The sequence below is a fragment of the Babylonia areolata genome, chromosome 30 (assembly GCF_041734735.1).
Source record: "Babylonia areolata isolate BAREFJ2019XMU chromosome 30, ASM4173473v1, whole genome shotgun sequence".
NCBI lineage: Eukaryota > Metazoa > Mollusca > Gastropoda > Neogastropoda > Buccinidae > Babylonia > Babylonia areolata.
In genome coordinates, this window is record NC_134905.1 from 18,626,489 (window position 1) to 18,645,882 (window position 19,394).

General features: G+C 40.6%; 2 protein-coding genes across 7 annotated transcripts in view; one reads left to right on the top strand and one right to left on the bottom strand.

The window, feature by feature from the left end:
- The window catches only part of LOC143275585 (serine/threonine-protein phosphatase 2A regulatory subunit B'' subunit delta-like), a 118,107-nt gene extending 109,080 nt beyond the window's left edge, over positions 1-9,027 (top strand). For 4 of the 6 annotated variants that reach the window (XM_076579791.1, XM_076579792.1, XM_076579788.1 and 1 more), the window contains one exon: positions 1,259-9,027. In XM_076579791.1, coding sequence (XP_076435906.1) covers positions 1,259-1,445 — 187 coding nt within the window. In that variant the 3' untranslated portion in view covers positions 1,446-9,027. The remainder of the gene's footprint in view (positions 1-1,258) is intronic. The other 2 variants (XR_013053442.1, XR_013053443.1) reach the window with 1 other exon arrangement.
- Positions 9,028-11,024: 1,997 nt separating this feature from the next.
- LOC143275595 (uncharacterized) lies at positions 11,025-18,939 on the bottom strand. The gene is made up of 3 exons (XM_076579816.1): positions 18,909-18,939; positions 16,664-16,931; positions 11,025-12,551 (listed from the first exon to the last, which is right to left on the bottom strand). The coding sequence occupies exons 2-3, from the start codon at positions 16,912-16,914 to the stop codon at positions 11,360-11,362; spliced, it is 1,443 nt and encodes a 480-aa protein (XP_076435931.1). The 5' UTR covers positions 16,915-16,931; positions 18,909-18,939; the 3' UTR covers positions 11,025-11,359.
- Positions 18,940-19,394: the final 455 nt, after the last annotated feature.

The window sequence follows — 19,394 nt, forward strand, 5'->3', positions numbered from 1 at the left end:
TAAACATGACTGTAGACCTGATTTTCCATGGTGGACATGACAGTAGACCTGATTTTCCTATGGTAAACATGACTGTAGACCTGATTTTCCATGGTGGACATGACAGTAGACCTGATTTTCCTATGGTAAACATGACTGTAGACCTGATTTTCCAGTGGTAAACATGACTGTAGACTGATTTTCCATGGTAAACATGACTGTGTAGACCTGATTTTCCGATGGTAAACATGACAGTAGACCTGATTTTCCAGGGTGAACATGACAGTAGACCTTATTTTCCTTGGTAAACATGACTAGACCTGATTTTCCAGGGTGGACATGACTGTAGACCTGATTTTCCATGGTGGACATGACAGTAGACCTGATTTTCCTATGGTAAACATGACTGTGTAGACCTGATTTTCTGATGGTAAACATGACAGTGGACCTGATTTTCCAGGGTGAACATGACAGTAGACCTGATTTTCCTTGGTAAACATGACTAGACCTGATTTTCCATGGTGGACATGACAGTAGACCTGGAGACTAGTTGTCGGAGACTTTATGAGTTAAGTCATTTTCAAAACATGACTTCTTTCTCGTTCTGTGTTGGACTGTGTGTATGTTGAGCATGTCGAGCTATCTGGCTAGTAATTGGTGCGTTCCGAACCTAGTTAAAGTGCAGAGAAATTAATAACAACAATAAGAATAATAGTTGTCATGTTGTTGTTTTTTTATGATAATGATAATAATAATGAAAATAAATTATTTTGTGTAGAAACAGATCAAAGCGTTTTCACACTGGGCATGCCTAAGCCTGAAGCACAGAGATGAAATAGAAAACATGTGGTGGATGCAAGGCTTGAGAAAATGGGGGGGGGGGTGGGGGGGGGGGTGTATGAGTGCACTGTTGAGGGAAGATTTTGCAAAGGGAACCAGGCACGATGAGTAAGCAAAGAACATTTCACTGTCGTCTAGTTGACAAAGAGGGTGAATTTTGCTGTTCGTTGCTCCTGCACACACACACACACACACACATGCATGCATGCACGCACACACTTTGAATAAAAGAATTTATGAAGTTATGTAAATACTTAAGTAATTATGCACATATTTCTGATTTACTGTTGCTGTTGTTTCATTTTGTTAGGAAGAAGGAATCCATTAAACATGATTTCCACCCCTTCCCCTCACATTCCCCCCCTCCCCCCCCCCCCACCCCCCCCCACCTGTCTCAAAACTAAGATGCCCTATGTGTGTGTGTGTGTTGTGTTTTCAGCCATTACGAGGACGACTTTGAGCCGGACGACGATGACGACGACGACAACAACCCCCCTGACGATGAGTTGGCACACCTGGTGGACCCCCCCAACCCCCAGCACAGGCTGTCCCCCCGCCTCCACCACCCCCCATCCTCCTCCAGTGATGACATCTACGACTTCAGCACCAACACCTTTGGTTTCTGAGAGGCTGTGCTGGCTTGTGGCTCTTGTCTTCCGTCCTGGCTGTGGGGGGGCGGGGGGGGGGGGTGGGAAGGTGTGGGGTGGACTTGAGGATTTGTTTGTTGGAAGGGGGGGGGGCCTGGAGGGTTTGTGTGTGTGTGTCTGCTGAGAGAGGCTGAAGTTGGAGGGGGGAGGGTTGTGGATTGTGTAAGTGTGTAGTGTTTTGTGTGTTGGGAGGGCGAGGGACGTTTTTGGGGTGTGGGTGTGGTGTGTGTGGGAGTAGTGTGTTTGTATGTGTGTTCTGTATATGTGCATGGGCAATGTTTGTTTTTTTTCTTTGTTGCATGTGTGTAGTGGTGTTTGTGTATGTGTGATGTTGGCATTTGTGTGTGTGTGTGTGTGTGTGTGTGTGTCTATGTAGTGTGTGTGTATTTGTTTCTCCAAATGTGCTGAACAGAGGGGAAGGTGTTCAATGACCGAGGAACATCATGGACATGTTGGTGTGCCTGTTTCGTTTTAAGGTGGTCGGCATTTTGTGGTTGAAGTGAAGTGTGTTGGTGCCTTATGTCTGGGCAGATAACATTCACTGCAAAGAGGTGGATTTTTTTTTTCTGCTTTTTTTTTTTTCCTTTGGTTTTGTTTTTATTTTTATTTTGTTTGTGTGTTTATTAATTTCGTTTCTGGTGTGGATGAAATCTAACCAGGTTCACTTGGGATGGGATATGTGTATCAAAGTGTTGCCTCAGGAAAGAGCCTGCATTTTTGCTGGTGTGTGTGTGTGTGTGTGCATGCGACTGTATGCGCACGTGTACATGTGTGTGCATGTGCATGCACACGTGAGTTTGTACATGTGTTTGTGAAAGAGACCATCACAAATCCCTATCATATAGATAAACGAACAGGCAGTGATTTGAGGCACGTCATAATTATGTTTATAAGGAGAACAACTTTGGATATTGCGCCTGTATTAACTTTTTTTTTCTCTTTTTGAGTAAGACGACAGGGGTGTGATAGAAAAAGGAGTTGGGATGGGGGTGGGATTAGGATAAATAAATTGAAAATGGAAGACCAGCTACCTGTCTAAAAAGAAAAGGAAAAATAAAAGGCAAACAAACCAGTTTTACTTAACAAGATGGTTTTGGTAGTTTACACACCTCTTCCTGTTTGAGCCATATACCGGTGAGGATCAGGCCCTGCTTTCCTGTCCTGATGATCATAGAGTATTGGGCCTGCCTTCCTGTGCCGATCTCTAGACGCTAGTCCTGATGGTCGAAGAAAGCTGTGGGACCTTTCAACATTAACTCACTGGGGATGACAAGTTTTCTCCCTTGCTTTTCCCCACAGACAGCCTATTTGTAAGGGTTTGGGGGAAAAAAAATTACAAAAAATACAAAATACAGAGTAAGAAAATGAAACTTTCAGAACTTGTTGATTATGTGTTGGTCTGTTACATGTACAAAAATAAAATAAAATAAAAATTTCTCATCTTATTTTTATAGTTGCCAATATGAAGAAAATAATGCCAATTTTTCACCCCAAATCACCATACCCATGCTCGCTTTCTGCACTTAATTCACTTTCTTCTTCGTCATCATCCACCTCTTCAGTGTCCAACCCTTCAGTTTATAGCATTTCAAGTACTTCGGCAACGCTGCAACGTTGCGGTCTGCCTTGTTCATTCCACAACATTTTGAGAAGAACCCGCTTTACTAACAGGCTGGCACACGAGCAGACGACCGGTCAGTGACTTTGTCAGCGTGTGTGCGAGACAGGCCACACATGACAGGCTGGCCAGTCATACCATTCGGTTGTGGAGTGACCCAGAATAGCACACTCTGCTTGGCTAATCACAGAATCACATGTACAGCACGTGATGGATTTTTATTTTTTTGGAAAATGCTATTCCATTCCATTGTCCGAAACCGAATACATTTTATGTAGGAATGCTCACGCATTCCGTCGTCCAGAGAGAGTTAACCATACATAATGTGGAGTCCTCTTTGACACACTGTGAGTGACCGTCAGAACTATAAGGGTGTTTGTGCTGAAACACATTTCTCTGACATGTGCATGTAAACAAACAGAAGATTTTTGGTAATCTAGGTATGATAAATTAAGCTGAATGGCTGGCGTCCTCAGCATGGCCTAGTCTTATTTGCCCCAGAGGAGATAAATGGTTTGGATACTGTGTCATGAACGGTGTTCTCTGGGTTTGTTTTATCATTTTTTTGTTGTTTTTTTTGTTTATGTGACAGTTTTGTGTTGATGCGGTTGAGCATTTGTATGGTTTGACAGTCCTGTTCTGGCCCTGTGCGGTTGGCTGGACTATAATAATAATAATAATAATAATAATGGTATTTATATAGCGCTGAATCTTGTGCAGAGACAAATCAAAGCGCTTTCGCACCAGTCATTCACACGCATGCATAACTCTAAAACTGTAGAAACTAAAGACAGGAAGGGCAGGCAAGGGAGGATATTTTGGGAAGAGGTGGGTTTTAAGGCCAGACTTGAAAGAGCTGAGAGTGGAGACTTGATGAATCGAAAGAGGAAAGTTCATTCCAATCGCAAGGTCCAGAGACAGAGAAAGAACGGTGGCCAACAGTCGAGTGTTTGAATCTGGGTATGAGTACAATCTATAAGCAACAAGAACAAGAACAAACAAATAGAATTTAGGTCACGGTTTTACAAGCATGCGTTTCACAGCTGTCGTTGGTATTGCTGTAACCTGCATTTACTTATCTCTTCAGAACCTTTGTTGTTGGTTGTTGTTGTTTTTTTTGTGTTGCTTGTGTCATGTATTTCATTTGTATTATGTGTATAATTGTGTGACGATTATTATTATTTATTCCAGTCATGTATCATTTGTTTATGATAAGAGCATGGTGACTTTGGCAGTTGTCCCATATCTGTGAACATGGCAATGCTTATTGTTGTCAGCTCTGGTTTCATGTTGACTTTCGGAGATACTGTATGGTGTTATCCTGCAGGATGTGCACAGTAAAACATCCATATATGTTCTGCAACATGTGTAGTACTGTGTGTATGGTGGAACACCAGTGTATGTTTTGCAAATTGTGTATGGTGGAACATCAGTGTATGTTGTTCTGCAGAATGTGTATTGAGTGTATGTTGTTCTGTAGAATGTGTATTGTGTGTTTTGTGGAACATCACATGTGTTCTGCAAGATGTATAGTATTGTGTGTACTGTGGACAGTTTAAGTCGGTGTGTTGTTCCGATGGGTGTGTTGGAGCATTCATGTGTGTCACTTATGCATGTGTGTGGTATGTGCATGTGTTAAGTGGAAAATTGATGTGCATCATGTAGTGTGCATTTTGGAGTCTGAAAACTAGTCAAGAGAAAACTAGCACGATTTTTCCTTCCATGCAGAATGATACTGTCATGATAGTTAGTACATTGCCACATTTCAAGGACATACACTTTTACTTTGCATTTGCACCACATTTCAAGGACATACACTTGTACTTTGCATTTGCCCTTCACAGACTGTTACAGGTTTGTGTGAAAAGTCATGCTCTGCACATATCCTTTTCTCAGACTTGAACATGTTTGTGTGAAGGCAGCGGTGGTTGTCATTGTGATAGAACTGGTTTTGTTCAGGATGAATGGCTGGATTTGGTACGTGGGAAGACAGTTGAGAACATTGATGTGATTGAAATGATGAGGAGGAAGACTTTTTTTTTTTTCCTTTTTCTTTTTTTTTTAGTTGATGCCTCAATATTGATGTTTTTTCTTTTGAAAATGGGTCTTTGTACTGAAAGAATGATCAGGTGTTGAGTTTCAGGAAACTGAATCAGTGTTTATTACAGAAATACAGCTGCATAGCAGTAATTAAAAAATCCAGTCTTCAAGAGTCTGTATCAGATCGTTTCCAGGATAGGGATTTTGCGAATGAATGATTTCTGCTTGGCAGATCCAGTTTTGATCAATGTACAGTTTCAAGATGTGATAAAAAGTCTTTGCACATGCTAAAATGAAATGATTATTCTTGACATAACACCACATTTGTACAACTGGTGGACGGGCGCAATAGCCGAGTGGTTAAAGCGTTGGACTGTCAATCTGAGGGTCCCCGGTTCGAATCACGGTGACGGCGCCTGGTGGGTAAAGGGTGGAGATTTTTACGATCTCCAAGGTCAACATATGTGCAGACCTGCTTAGTGCCTGAACCCCCTTCGTGTGTATATGCAAGCAGAAGATCAAATACGCACATTAAAGATCCTGTAATCCATGTCAGCGATCGGTGGGTTATGGAAACAAGAACATACCCAGCATCCACACCCCTGAAAACGGAGTATGGCTGCCTACATGGCGGGGTAAAAACGGTCATACACGTAAAAGCCCACTCGTGTGCATACGAGTGAACGCAGAAGAAGAAGCACAAGTGGTGTACTTGCTGCTTGTGAATATTACGACGAATTCACCGGAAAGCCAGTGAACTTGGAAGAAAATATTATCCAGACAATCTCAACCTCTCCTTCCACCATAATTATTTCTGCCCATGTTGGTTTCTCTGTGTTCAGAAAGTGTTTGCAGTTCTTCCTGTCAGAAAGTGTTTGTGATTCCTCCTGTCAGAAAGTGTGTGTGATTCTTCCTGTAAAGTTCCAGGCCACAAAGACAGGAATAGGTTGAAATTTTATCAGACATGACTGTACTCATACTGTAACTGGTTGCACTTCAGAAAAATGGAATGCAGAGTTGATATGGTAGGTGTGTAAATTGATGTGTTTACATGGTGTCTTAAAGATGTGTGTGTGTGTCGGACATGATTACACAGTGTCTGAAAAATGTGTATGTGTCAGACATGATAACATGGTGCATGAAAGATGTGTATGTGTCAGTGTGTCAGACATGATTACACAGTGTCTGAAAAATGTGTATGTGTCAGTGTGTGTTTTGATAACATGGTGCATGAAAGATGTGTATGTGTCAGTGTGTCAGACATGATTACACAGTGTCTGAAAAATGTGTATGTTGTCTGAAAGATGTGTATGTGTCAGTGTGTCAGACATGATTACATGTCTGAAAAGATGTGTATGCGTCCGTGTGTGTTGTGATAACATGGTGCATGAAAGATGTGCATGTGTCAGACACGATTACATGGTGTATGAAAGATGGGTCATTGTGTGCGATGGTCTGACTGCATGTTGGAATATGCAATTTGTATTGCATCGAGGAAAAAGAGACGAATGGGGAGAGGGGGAGGGGGGGGTCATTTAACCGTCATAAAACGGGGCAGAACAGTCATTCTGGCGGTGTGTAACTGTTACGCTATTGAGTCAATTTGATGTGTGTCGGCATTATTATGTGATGATATAAGGTCATTCTTTTTTTCTTCTTTTTTTTTGCGTATTTTTGTAGTTGATGGCTTGCTGGATGTTACTCAAAGTATCATCATTGCCGTTGTTTAATATTGATATTTATTATTGTCCACATTTGTTGGTTAATTGGTTGTTGTTTTGTCATGTTTATTGGACAGTCCGGGGCGGGGGGTGGGGGGTGTAACCTGTGATGAACGGTGTGTATGCATACACTTCCCCCCTCCATATAAACAGCATGTATTTATGAATGTGTACAACCTACCTTACTCCACAAAGAACGATGTGTATTTAGGAATGTGTACCCCCACCCCCACCCCTGATGAGTGGTGTGTATTGATAGTTGTTACCCCTCCCCCCCCCCCCCCCCACCCCCCATATGAACTGTGTATTGAAGACAGTGTACACCCCCACCCCTCCCCCCGTCTACACAGTAGGGACGGTATAGAGCTGCAGGGTACACGGTTGTGTGAAGAATTGTGGGTGGGCACCGTGGTTACACGTGCTGGCGTGTATCATGAGGGATGTATGAGTAGTGAAAAGATGTTTAGTGTGTATGCAGGCTTGTGTTCTGGGGGGTGGGGGGAGACGTGTGTGTGTGTAGTGGGTACATGTTTAGTGTGTATGAAGGCTGGTGTTCTGGGGGGTGGGGGGGGGGACGTGTGTGTGTGTAGTGGGTACATGTGTAGTGTGTATGAAGGCTTGTGTTCTGGGGGGAACGTGTGTAGTGGATACATGTGTAATGTGTATGCAGGCTTGTGTTCAACTTCATGGGGATGTGTTTGTAGTGGAAAGATGCGTAGTGTGTATGAAGCTTAAGTTTGGGGGGGATGTTTGTGTGTACACATTGTCAGTTCATGTCTTCCGAGGGATGTGAATTTTAACAGTGACATGGTGGAGTGTTTCTGGACTTTTTTTTCCCCCTTTTTTTTTTTTTTTTTTTGTAACCTTTCTTTTAAATGACATATATATTTTAAATACATTTATACACGTTTGATATTTTGTTCACTGTTCAGTGAAAGAATGAATGCAGAAATTATCAGAAATGGTTATGATTGAACTCTGTGTACCTTTTTGTGGGTGTGCGCACGTGTGTATAATGTGACTGGTAAAAGCACTAACATACGTACATGTACCGTACACATGACATTTCTTACTAACTGCTAACAGTCTGACATTGTGTACCATGTTTGGTTTGAACACCTGTATTTATCATTTTGCGACAGAAAAAATGCAAAGGTGAATGGCAAGCTTTGCATGGATCTGTCCGGTGTTTTTTGTTCACTTTGAAATGACAGGATTGAAATTAAAAAAATGATGAGCAAAGTGGTGCATGCAAAAAGCAGTATTTTTGGTAATGAAATCTGTCAAAATATGCAGATTACAAAACACAAAAAATTTTCATCATCATCATTTGCAAAAAATCGTTTTTCATTAACATATATTTTATATAAAATACAGTATTATATTTTCATTTATTTAAGAATGGTTTTGCTAATTATTGTTACAAGACCGTGCATACACAAAAGAACGTAAAGGCCGAATGAAATTGTCATTGTTGCGACAGAGACTGTCGAGATGGAATGAAATGATTGCGGACAGGAGATATGAATTGTGTTGATTCTTTTTGTTTGTCAGTTTGTAAAATAAGTGCGATCGAAGATATGAATTGTGTTAATAGTTTGTTTTTGTTTGTCAGTTTGTAAAATGAGTGTGATCAAAGTTAGATGGTTACAATGAACTGGTTGTCTGTGAAATGTTGGGGCGTTTTTGGGTTATTTTTTTTTAATATTATATGCACGGTTACAGACAGTCCAGAGCATGCGTGCGCGCACACTCTCTCGTGCCCTCATCAGTATTTATCTCATACACTCTGACAGATGGCTGATCGCCACCTGACACGAGAACAAGACGTAATATTCGTTGGTCCAAAACTGGTGCTTCACAAAATACTATGTCCTTCATGTTACTGTTTCATGTTTCGCTTATTTGTTTCATGCCAAGATGTTTCTATGCAAATTGAAAATCAAATATGGTAAATAATGCAGTTTATATAATTCAAATCACCAATGCCTTCTGAACAACACGGTGAAGGTTTCTGATGTAACTGTGTTGTGTTGTTTTGTGCTGTGTACGATCAAAGTAAAAATGGGTCGCCCGTCAGAGGCCAAATTTATCTGTATTTACTTGTGTGTGGTGAGTTTTGGAAATTGTGTGACTAGATAACACCATACAGGTTGAAATAAATATCAGTTGTGCTCCACTATTGCTTTGAGTGCATTTGATGTCTTGTGTATGTATATCATCTGTGTGAGCATGTGTGTGTGTGTGTTTGAGTGTGTGGCAATATTAAAATTTTTACCCATCCACTCTTCGATGTTGAAGTCAGAAATAAAATCTACCCAAATGGGTATACCTGTTTCAATCGCAAACCCTTGTGTCGTCATGCACTTTCGTTTTCAGCCTCGCGCGAAGGACACCACACTTCATTCCGTTTACAGTTTTGAAGTGCACAACTCAATACATGTACCCCCAAAGCAGCACTCCATTTTTAGACACCTTTCTAATGTGGACAAGTTCATTTTAAAATCCTCTTCTATAGTCGACAAACTTTTATATGTATAATTAACATTTTTACCCATTTTGGAGATTTTCACGTATGTTTTGTACTGCCGACGGGTGAAAATGTTAATTATAAGAATGTTGAACCAGAGATGGTGGACATGCTCGTCAGAAACAGGTATATCCATTTGGGTAGATTTTATTTCTGACTTCAACATCAAAGAGTGGACGGGTAAAAATGTTAGTATAGCCGAGTGTGTGTGTGCTTGAGTGTTTGCTGGTTTGAAGGTGTTTTTCTTTTTTTTCTGCCACTTGTTTGAAACATAGTGTAAGAGGGATAAAGTGATGTTAGAGGAAAGGGAAAGTTAGCCACATGACAAGACACACATCATTCAGATGATCAGAACTGAAGGTGGCATCCTTTACATGAGTGGAATATCTGTCTACACATTACTGTTGTTTCTCAGACTTCAGAATCAAGAAATGCTGTCATTGTATACACACTGAACATAGGCATGTATGTGCATTTACGCAATATGAAGCATGCAATAACTCATCCATACATGTGCACTCACACACACCAACACACCCATACACACACTGACCAACACACATACCAGGTGTGTTCTGTAGACCAGAAATTATGGCATGTTCAAAGATGGCCTGGGGGGGGAGAATGGTCTATAGTTAACAATATTGTTAGAACAAATATGTTTTTATATTTGAAAGGTGCAATCTACAGTTTACAGTATTGGTAGAACATATGTTTTTTTATATTTGAAATGTGCAATCTACAGTTTACAGTATTGTTAGAACATACATGTTTTTTTTATATTTGAAAAATGCAACTGTAGAACAGCAGAACCAAGGAGTGTAGTGTGAAATGTTGGGAACCTGTGGTATTTGTATTTGTATTTCTTTTTATCACAACAGATTTCTCTGTGTGAAATTCGGGCTGCTCTCCCCAGGGAGAGCGCGTCGCTACACTACAGCGCCACCCATTATTTTTTGTATTTTTCCCTGCGTGCAGTTCTATTTGTTTTTCCTATCAAAGTGGATTTTTCTACATAATTTTGCCAGGAACAACCCTTTTGTTGCCGTGGGTTCTTTTTCGTGCGCTAAGTGCATGCTGCACACGGGACCTCGGTTTATCGTCTCATCCGAATGACTAGCGTCCAGACCACCACTCAAGGTCTAGTGGAGGGGGAGAAAATATCGGCGGCTGAGCCGTGATTCGAACCAGCGCGCTCAGATTCTCTCTCACTTCCTAGAAGGACGCGTTACCTCTAGGCCATCACTCCACTTGTGTCTGTTGTACAGGATTAAATAATAATAATAGTATTGATATAGTGCTGAATCTTGTGCAGAGACAAATCTAAGCACTTATACACCAGTAATTCGCAGGCATGTATAACTCTAAAACTGAAGAAACTGAAGAGAAGGAAGCAAGGGAGGGAGACTATCTTGTGAAGAGTTAGCTTTTAAGGCCAGACTTGAAAGAGCTGAGTGCGGAGACCTGACTAAGTGAAAGAGGAAGTTCATTCCAAATGCAAGTTCCAGAGACAGAGAAAGAATGGCAGCGTCCAACAGTGGAGTGTTTGAATCTTGTTTCAAACATGCATGTGTCAGACAAAGAACACAGGTCAAGACAGGGTGCACTGTACATTTCTTTACTCTGCCAGAAATGCACAAGGGTGCAGAACCAGTCTGCGGATTAAAACGTATACAAGCTGTTGTGAATGGATTAAAACGAATACACAAGCTGTTGTGAACTTTCAGTCTCTCAGATACTGGAAGCCAGTGTAACTTATATAAAAGACCATACATGCTTGTTTGCAAGAGGCTTTCAGTTTCAGGTTCAAGCGAGCTGCTGAATTTTTCCCTTTGTGTTGAGGTCGTGTGACTGAACTGTTCTTTTTTTTTTTTTTTAAGTAGCAGCACTGAACTGTTCAATCTTTTGAGTAGAAACATTGAACTGTCCCGTCTTTTCAGTGGAAACACTGAAGTGCCCCACCTTTTTGTGTGGAAGTGCTGAATCATGATTCCACCTTCTGAGTGGCAGCATTTGACTGTTCCACCTTTTGAGTATCAGCACTGAACTCTTTGATCTTTTGAGTAGAACTAGAAGCAATGAACTCTTCAACCTGTGGGATAGAAGCATTGAATTGTTCCAGCTGAGTAGAAGCATTACATATTTCCAGCTGAGTAGAAGCTTTGAATTGTTTCAGCTGAGTAGAAGCATTGCATAGTTCCACATGAGTAGAAGCACTGAATTGTTCCACTTGAGTACAAGCACTGAATTGTTCCACCTGAGTACAAGCACCAAGTTGCTCCACCTGAGTCGAAGCACCAAGTTGTTCCACCTGAGTCGAAGCACCGAGTTGTTCCACCTTAGTTTTTCCCAGCTGAGAAGCTTTGAATTGTTCCACCTGTGATGTCGAAGCACTGAATTGTTCCCCCCGAGCTGAAGCATTTAACTGTTCCACCTCAGAAGCTATGAATAGTTCCACCTGAGTTGAAGCATGAGTTTTTTCCAGCTGAGAAGCTTTGAATTGTTCCACCTGTGATGTCAAAGCACTGAATTGTTCCCCCCGAGCTGAAGCAGTGAACTGTTCCACCTCAGAAGCTATGAATAGTTCCACCTGAGTTGAAGCATGAGTTTTTTCCAGCTGAGAAGCTTTGAATTGTTCCACCTGTGATGTCAAAGCACTGAATTGTTCCCCCCGAGCTGAAGCAGTGAACTGTTCCACCTCAGAAGCTTTGAATAGTTCCACCTGAGTTGAAGCATCGACTGGTTTCACCTGAGTTGAAGCATCGACTAGTTTCACCTGGGTTGAAGCACTAAATTGTTCCACCTCAGAAGCACTGAATTGTTCCACCTGATTTGAATCATCCACCTGATTTGAAGCATTTAACTGTACCGTCATACTAGCTTTCTCTCTCTTTATCCTCACAGCCTCCTCTTTTTCTACCTTTTTTCTATAGTAGTGGTCACGACTTGCCATGTTCACTTGGCTTTTCTTGTCCGGGTGTTGAGCTGCACGATGCTTCCGGACAGCCAGCCTGATACACTCTCGCCTCTTCTCGGCTTGAGCTCTGTCCACTGACATCCGTTGAGCTGATGTCCCTTTCATTGCTGCTTCTTCGCCCTTTTTCTTTGCATCCTTTGTTTCACTTTCAGCCTTTTTCTTTGCATCCTTTGTTTCACTTTCAGCCTTTTTCTTTGCACTGCACACACACACAAACACAAACAGCATAGTTTTTAATTAAAAAGGGAAAAAGCATCAACAGCATGAAAAAAAAAATAATAAAAATAATGGTACTTATATAGCGCTGAATCTTGTGCAGAAACAAATCTGAGCGCTTTCGCACCAGTCATTCTCACGCACGCATAACTCTAAAACTGGAGAAACTAAAGACAAGGAAGAGGCAGGGAAGGGAGGCTATTTTGGGGGAAAAAAAGTGTACATATCTGGTATGTGTTTGGACATGATGTGTGTGAGGAAGAAAGAGAATAACTGACGCATTTCTAAATAAGATCATGTACCAATTAACAATAAAAAAATTTAAAAAAACTCTGAAAGGAACTGACTGTGTATCATCTATTCACGTTAGAATACATTCAGTAATGAAACCCTATCGAACAAATGCAGTATGTTGAAGTGAACAGCGTAAAGACATTGAAGCCTTTCCAGCTGATCAAAGTGAAAACGTGTACACTCCAAAGAGTATGTCAAAGTGAAAACATTATCGGATTATGTACACACAAAGAGTATGTTGAAGTAAAAACATTATGTACACACAAAGAGTTAAGAGTATGTCGAGTGAAGTCATCATGTACACACAAAGTGTACATATCTGGTATGTGTTTGGACATGATGTGTGTGAGGAAGAAAGAGAATAACTGACACATTTCTAAATAAGATCATGTACCAATTAACAATAAATGTTAATGTGCGTGAAAAATAAACCACTTTATATATATATATATAAAACAAAAAAAAACCTGCGTTACTATATTCCTTCCCCACCCACCTTCTAACCATGACTTGACTTTACTAGACTATCAGACGGTTGATGCCCCGTCACGGGCCTGTTCGTCATCCGAAATCTATTAAAACTTATGTGCATGTGACGTGCAGGCAATGGCAAGTGCAATGGTGGTTAGCACTGGCAGGCAGAACATACACTGAAGGTAGTGAACACAAGGTCCAAGACGCTGGACTTTTCTCCCTCTTAGTAGCGAGTGGGCTCAACTTGGTGCTGCATAAGGTAGCAGTCTTTAGTTGCTCTCAGAAACAGAGATGCTGCATGCTCTGGACCAGTCCTGCCCTGTTCAAGTATCCAATCAATCTCTGGATAGTTTTAAATCGCCCATGACCAAGAGCTGACCTGAAGCATGTGCTGTTGCTTTTTGAAGCAGTTCATTCAGTTTACGATTGTTCTCATCTGGGCTACTACAACTTCTATAAATCAACCCTAAGGTCAAACTCTCCTGTTGTCCAAGATGGCATTGAACAAAAATGTATTCAGAAAAGTCACTGTCCAATGAGTCCACCAATGATGGCTTCAAGTCACTGCGTACATAGAGAGCAAGTCCTCTCCCAGCATTTCCCATGTTATGAAATAGCTCGTAGCCTTCCTCAGCAAGTTCACACTCCTCAATAGTTATCTGTAGCTTTTAGGCTTCACTTCAGTTATGCCCACAACATCTGGTTTCTGGATTTCAAATAAAGCAATAAGTTCATTTCTTTTATTCATCAGCTGGTCAGCATTCATATACAAACACTTACAAAACTTAGAAGAAAAAGTGTGTTCCTGCGTTCCTGCAGTTACCACATGTTTAACACTAAAACCAGATTTAAAAGATGAAAACCTCTCGTCAACACTATTTACAACATTGCGAGCTGTCTTCTTCAATTTTTTCGACCTACATCGGTTCCCCCCCCCCCCCTTTCAGGTAGGCACCGATGTTCACCACCCGACCTTTGCGTCATACCCAATGAGCACACTGGTCCCCCGAAGTCCGCGATTCCGGATGTCTGGCCACAAGCTCTTTATATAGCACCGCCTCCTCATTTCTCTCAGTCTGTGTCATATCCCTCCTCATAATAATTTTTGAGAGAGTGTCGTCACTATCACATTCCCCCTCAACAGGTGCTGCCTTTCTCCTCTCATGGAAGGATGCGTTAACACTGTCCCTGATCACTTCTGAGCCAAATTTTAGCAAAAGTGGCCGACATTTTGCTTTGCCATCAGTTTTATTCCCCAGTCATACCAAGTCCACTGGTTTGTGCTCACAGTCTATGCTCCCAAGGAGTTGCCCAACAATTTGTCTGTCTTTCTTACCCCTGCTGACTGTTCATTGGATTCTGGAAAACCGAAGACCAAGGCATTTGATTTTCTTCTTATCCTGTCCTCTAGTTCTAACATCACCTGTTCCTTTGCCTTTTCACTCCCCTCTGCTGTGGCCGCCCCATCACTGACTGCTTGGGCTTGTGTCTTGGCGACCTCCTTCACAGTGTCAATCATGTTATCTGTGAACCTGCCTTCCTCAATGTCTTCCATTCTGCTTTCCACTTGCGTCACCTTGTTATCCACGCTGCTTTCTACTTGCATCACCTTGTTTTCCACGCTGCTTTCTACTTGCATCACCTTGTTTTCCACGCTGCTTTCTACTTGCGTCACCTTGTTTTCCACGCTGCTTTCTACTTGCGTCACCTTGTTTTCCACGCTGCTTTCCACTTGCGTCACCTTGTTTTCCACTCTGCTTTCCACTTGCGTCACCTTGTTTTCCACTCTGCTTTCTACTTGCGTCACCTTGTTTTCCACTCTGCTTTCCACTTGCGTCACCTTGTTTTCCACTCTGCTTTCCACTTGCGTCACCTTGTTATCCACTTTTGACATTCTTGTAGATAGTGTTTTAACCTCAGACTCCAAGGCTATCATGCTACGGAGAAATTCTGATGCTGGTGTATTGCACTGCTTAGAGCAGAAGTAGGGAAGCAGAGGGTTTGTTTCAGTTTTCAGTTTCAGTAGCTCAAGGAGGCGTCACTGCGTTCGGACAAATCCATACACGCTACACCACATCTGCCAAGCAGATGCCTGACCAGCAGCGTAACCCAACGCGCTTAGTCAGGCCTTGAGGGGAAAAAAAGGGGGTAAATAAATAATAGATAAATATATAAAAAGAACTACTACTAATAATAATAGTATGTATAAGGTGCAAAAACTTGATGAAGTCAACTATAAGAGGGTTTGATCTCTCTGCATCGCTGGCAAGCAGTTGGTAGGTTTGACTGTTCATGCCTTCACAATCCGTGTGATACTAAATAAAGCATATCTCACATTGTAGCGCATTATCATTTTGCAGTGCCTTTTTCATGCATATTCCACATTTACCAGGGTCATCATTAGCATGAGACCTGTCTGTTGCTGCAGAACATTCTGGAGTCTGGTTGTTGGCTGCTTTAGTTTAGTTGCTGATTCCTTTCCCTCCATTGCAACAACTACACCTTGTTTCTTAGGGTTTGTGAAGGGTTTGTTACCTACAGATGACCACTTCTTCCTTGTATTATATGGCATTCAAAAATCTTTCAGCAACAACAATAACAGCAGAAGCAGCAACAGCTGGCACCGTCGGAACCACCATAACCTCAGGCAAAATACAGTACAAAGTCTTACTCACCAGTTCACGGACATGTAAAAACTATGCTCCGAGTACTCCAGGAAAGAAATTAATGAAGACACAAAAACAGTCTCTCAGCAGGGTAATCTCACTTCGAAAACCGCACAATTTCGATGGCCACCATCTTGAAGAAACAGTCGGTCGAATGTACTCACACTCACACAACTTCCAAGTTTCTTGTGTATATTCTCTGTCCTAAAACAGGAAAAACGTTTGTCAGATACCCTTAGTATTTTACTGCAATCAATCTCTAAAACTGTCGCTAATTTCCACAAGTAAAAACTTGAAAATTCTGAAGAGCCCAAACCACCACCTGCCTACCCACACGCGCATGCGCAGGACAAAAAAACTCATGTTTCTTTGGTTTGAATGGAAGTACACTGAATTCTATTTATATTCAATGAACTCATTTTTCAAGTTTATTCCTTCTGTTAAAAACATATATGACATCTTTAAAAGCTTAATGAAATTGTTGTAGTTAATGATGAACTAACTCGGATACAGTGGTGTAGGGGAGACTGCAATTAACGGCATGGCAGTACTGCTACTGATATGGTGCACATGATGGGGCAGCAAAATAAATAAATCAATATTGAAAATAATGAACATCACAAACAGTTATAGAGAAACAGAGAAGACAGGAGTAACTTACGCATAGCGAGCTTGACATCGTCTGTGCAAAAGACGTCGATGTTCTTTCTTTTCTTCTGACACTGGTTTGAGTCGATTTTTTCGTGATCTTTCCTTGTCCTTCTCCTTCATCTGATGGTGAAGGTCAGGGTCAGCTTTAATGCGAGCTCTGTAGGTTCTGGCGGCCTCCCGGTTCCTTGATCTTCTGTCTGCAGCTCTCTTCATCTGCAGACTGCCATCCTGCCCTCTTTGGTTTTCAGAAATCTTTTCCATTGTTTTTGTGATTAAATCTGAAAATATGAACACATCCAATGAACATTTGCATGCATGCATATGCGTGCGCACACATTCTTTCTATAGTTTAGTCATAAGCACCAAAAACAAAACACAATAAAAAAACAACAACAAAAACCAGAAAATATGAACACAACCAATGCACATTTTCACAATATGTGTGTGTGAGAGAGATGGTATGTGAATGCCTGTGACAGTGTAAGTGTTCCTTTTTAAAAACAAAAATATATTACAGAACCATAACCTTTTTGAGGCAATTATGAGTTATTTTTTTGCTCTTGAAGTTGAAAGGGAGAACAATGGCATATTTTAATTTGTTTAACCTTCATCTCCTTTTAATATGATGAAACAGACATCCATACATACTTTGTGGGGGGAAAACCAATTATTTTTAACGAAGACCTTGAAAACAAAGGATTTGCTTTGATCAAAACAAAACAAAGCACACAGGAAATCAACAGAATGAAAAATTCAGTTCAGTAGGGACAGAGTCATCGTGTCCTGTTAAGGTGAGTAGTGGTGCTCCTCAAGGCAGTGTCTTGGGGCCCACACTCTTTGTATATTATATAAATGACATGCCTGATATGCTAGACTGTTTTGTGAAAATCTTTACAGATGATACAAAGATCTGTGAGGAAGTAGATTCTGATGTTGGTAGATTGAAGTTACAAGTTAGCACTGATAATTTAGTACACTGGACTGATAGATGGCAAATTAAATTTAATAGCAATAAATGTAAAGTTTTACACGTAGACAGAAATAATCCACATTATAAGTATTATATGGATGGTACGGACTTGCAGGAGACTTCATCAGAGAGAGATCTTGGAGTCATTGTTGACTCTGGTCTCTCTTTTGATGTTCATGCTAATGAAACCATTAAAAAAAAAAAGCCAATAGATTGACTGGAATGTTAGTTGGGAATATACAGTGTAAAAGTAAAGACATTATGGTGCCATTATTTAAGTCATTAGTCAGGCCAGTCTTAGAATATATATGGGAATGTTGTTTGGAATACAGGCTTAGTGAAACATATAGACAGTATTGAAAATGTTCAACAAAGATTTACTAAAAGAATCATTGGCTTTGCTGATAGGGACTATGATTATATGAAAATACTTGGTTGCAAGCACTTCAGTTACCTAGTTTAGAATATAGAAGACTGTGGTGATTTAATAGAGATGTATAAAATGACTCATGGATTATATGACAGCAGAACTATAAACTCTTTGTTTACACTGAATGAGAACAGTGCTACAAGAGGCTATTCCTACAAACTATTGAAAGTTTCAGTAAAAACTTCCTGATTTGCACATTTCTTTACTAACAGAGTAACAAATGTTTGGAATAATTTGTCATAAGACGTTGTTTCCGCAGGAACAGTAAATATATTTAAAAATGATCTTGATATTCATTTACAAAATTTTAAATACAAAACTTATTTACATTTTTATTGATTTTTCACGCATTGCATTGTGCACTCAATGTTGAAAAATGCACCAGGCATATGTCGGGACTCTCTTCTTCTTCCCCACTTCAAGCGGGCAAAAGACTTTGTCAGGTCTGCACGCCTTGATATTGATATGATATGATATGATAATATCATTCATGCGTCATATTTGTCTTATCACGACGATAAGAGTCAGGTTTACCGGCACAATGGCCGTGTTGATTACGTCGTGTTTTTTTTCACTCGATACCGCCCGGTGTGATGTAAATTCCGTTCGATATCGTATCTAAAAAAAATAAATAAAACACATTCGCACCAACGCCTTAAGAGGAAAGCAATTATAGCAAATGCATTCAAAATATTAGATCTTAAAAAAAATTAACAACAAAAAAACACGACGCGTAGCTTTTACTGAGTGATGAATCGTAAAAAAAGAAAAAAAAAGAAAAAAAAAAGATGATAAACGTCAATATGATGAAGTACGTCAGTCCAGAGACAGAGAGAGAGAATGTTCACAACGTACCTTTCCGACAACAAAGCCGCAACGTGCTCCCTCCGTCTGCCGATTGGAAACAGGAAATGGAACTCGGCAACAGGAAGTATTACTCGGTGTGTTGACCACGGTTGAAAATAAAAAGAATTTTGGTGATTTGTTATCACGGATGTCATTGTTTCCAACAATGTCTGAACATTCAGAAATTTATTTTGTTTTAAACATAAACAGTTGTTGCAGTTTGGTGGGGGTTTTTTTTTAAAGAAAACTTTTATGAGACAGTCTTAATGTTTTCCCAGAATGCAATTTCCATTCAAACGAAACAAATCAACCAAGCAGACGATGCGCACGGAATGAATGTTTTGTCAAAACGTTTACACAAAGTGAATGACGTCCATGATCGCATGTTTTCATGCTGCAAAACTAACAGGGTTCGGCGGAGTGTGTCTTGGCATTGTTCAACATTCTTTCAATGTAAATGAACACATCATTAGCTGATAAGAAAATAATTATCTG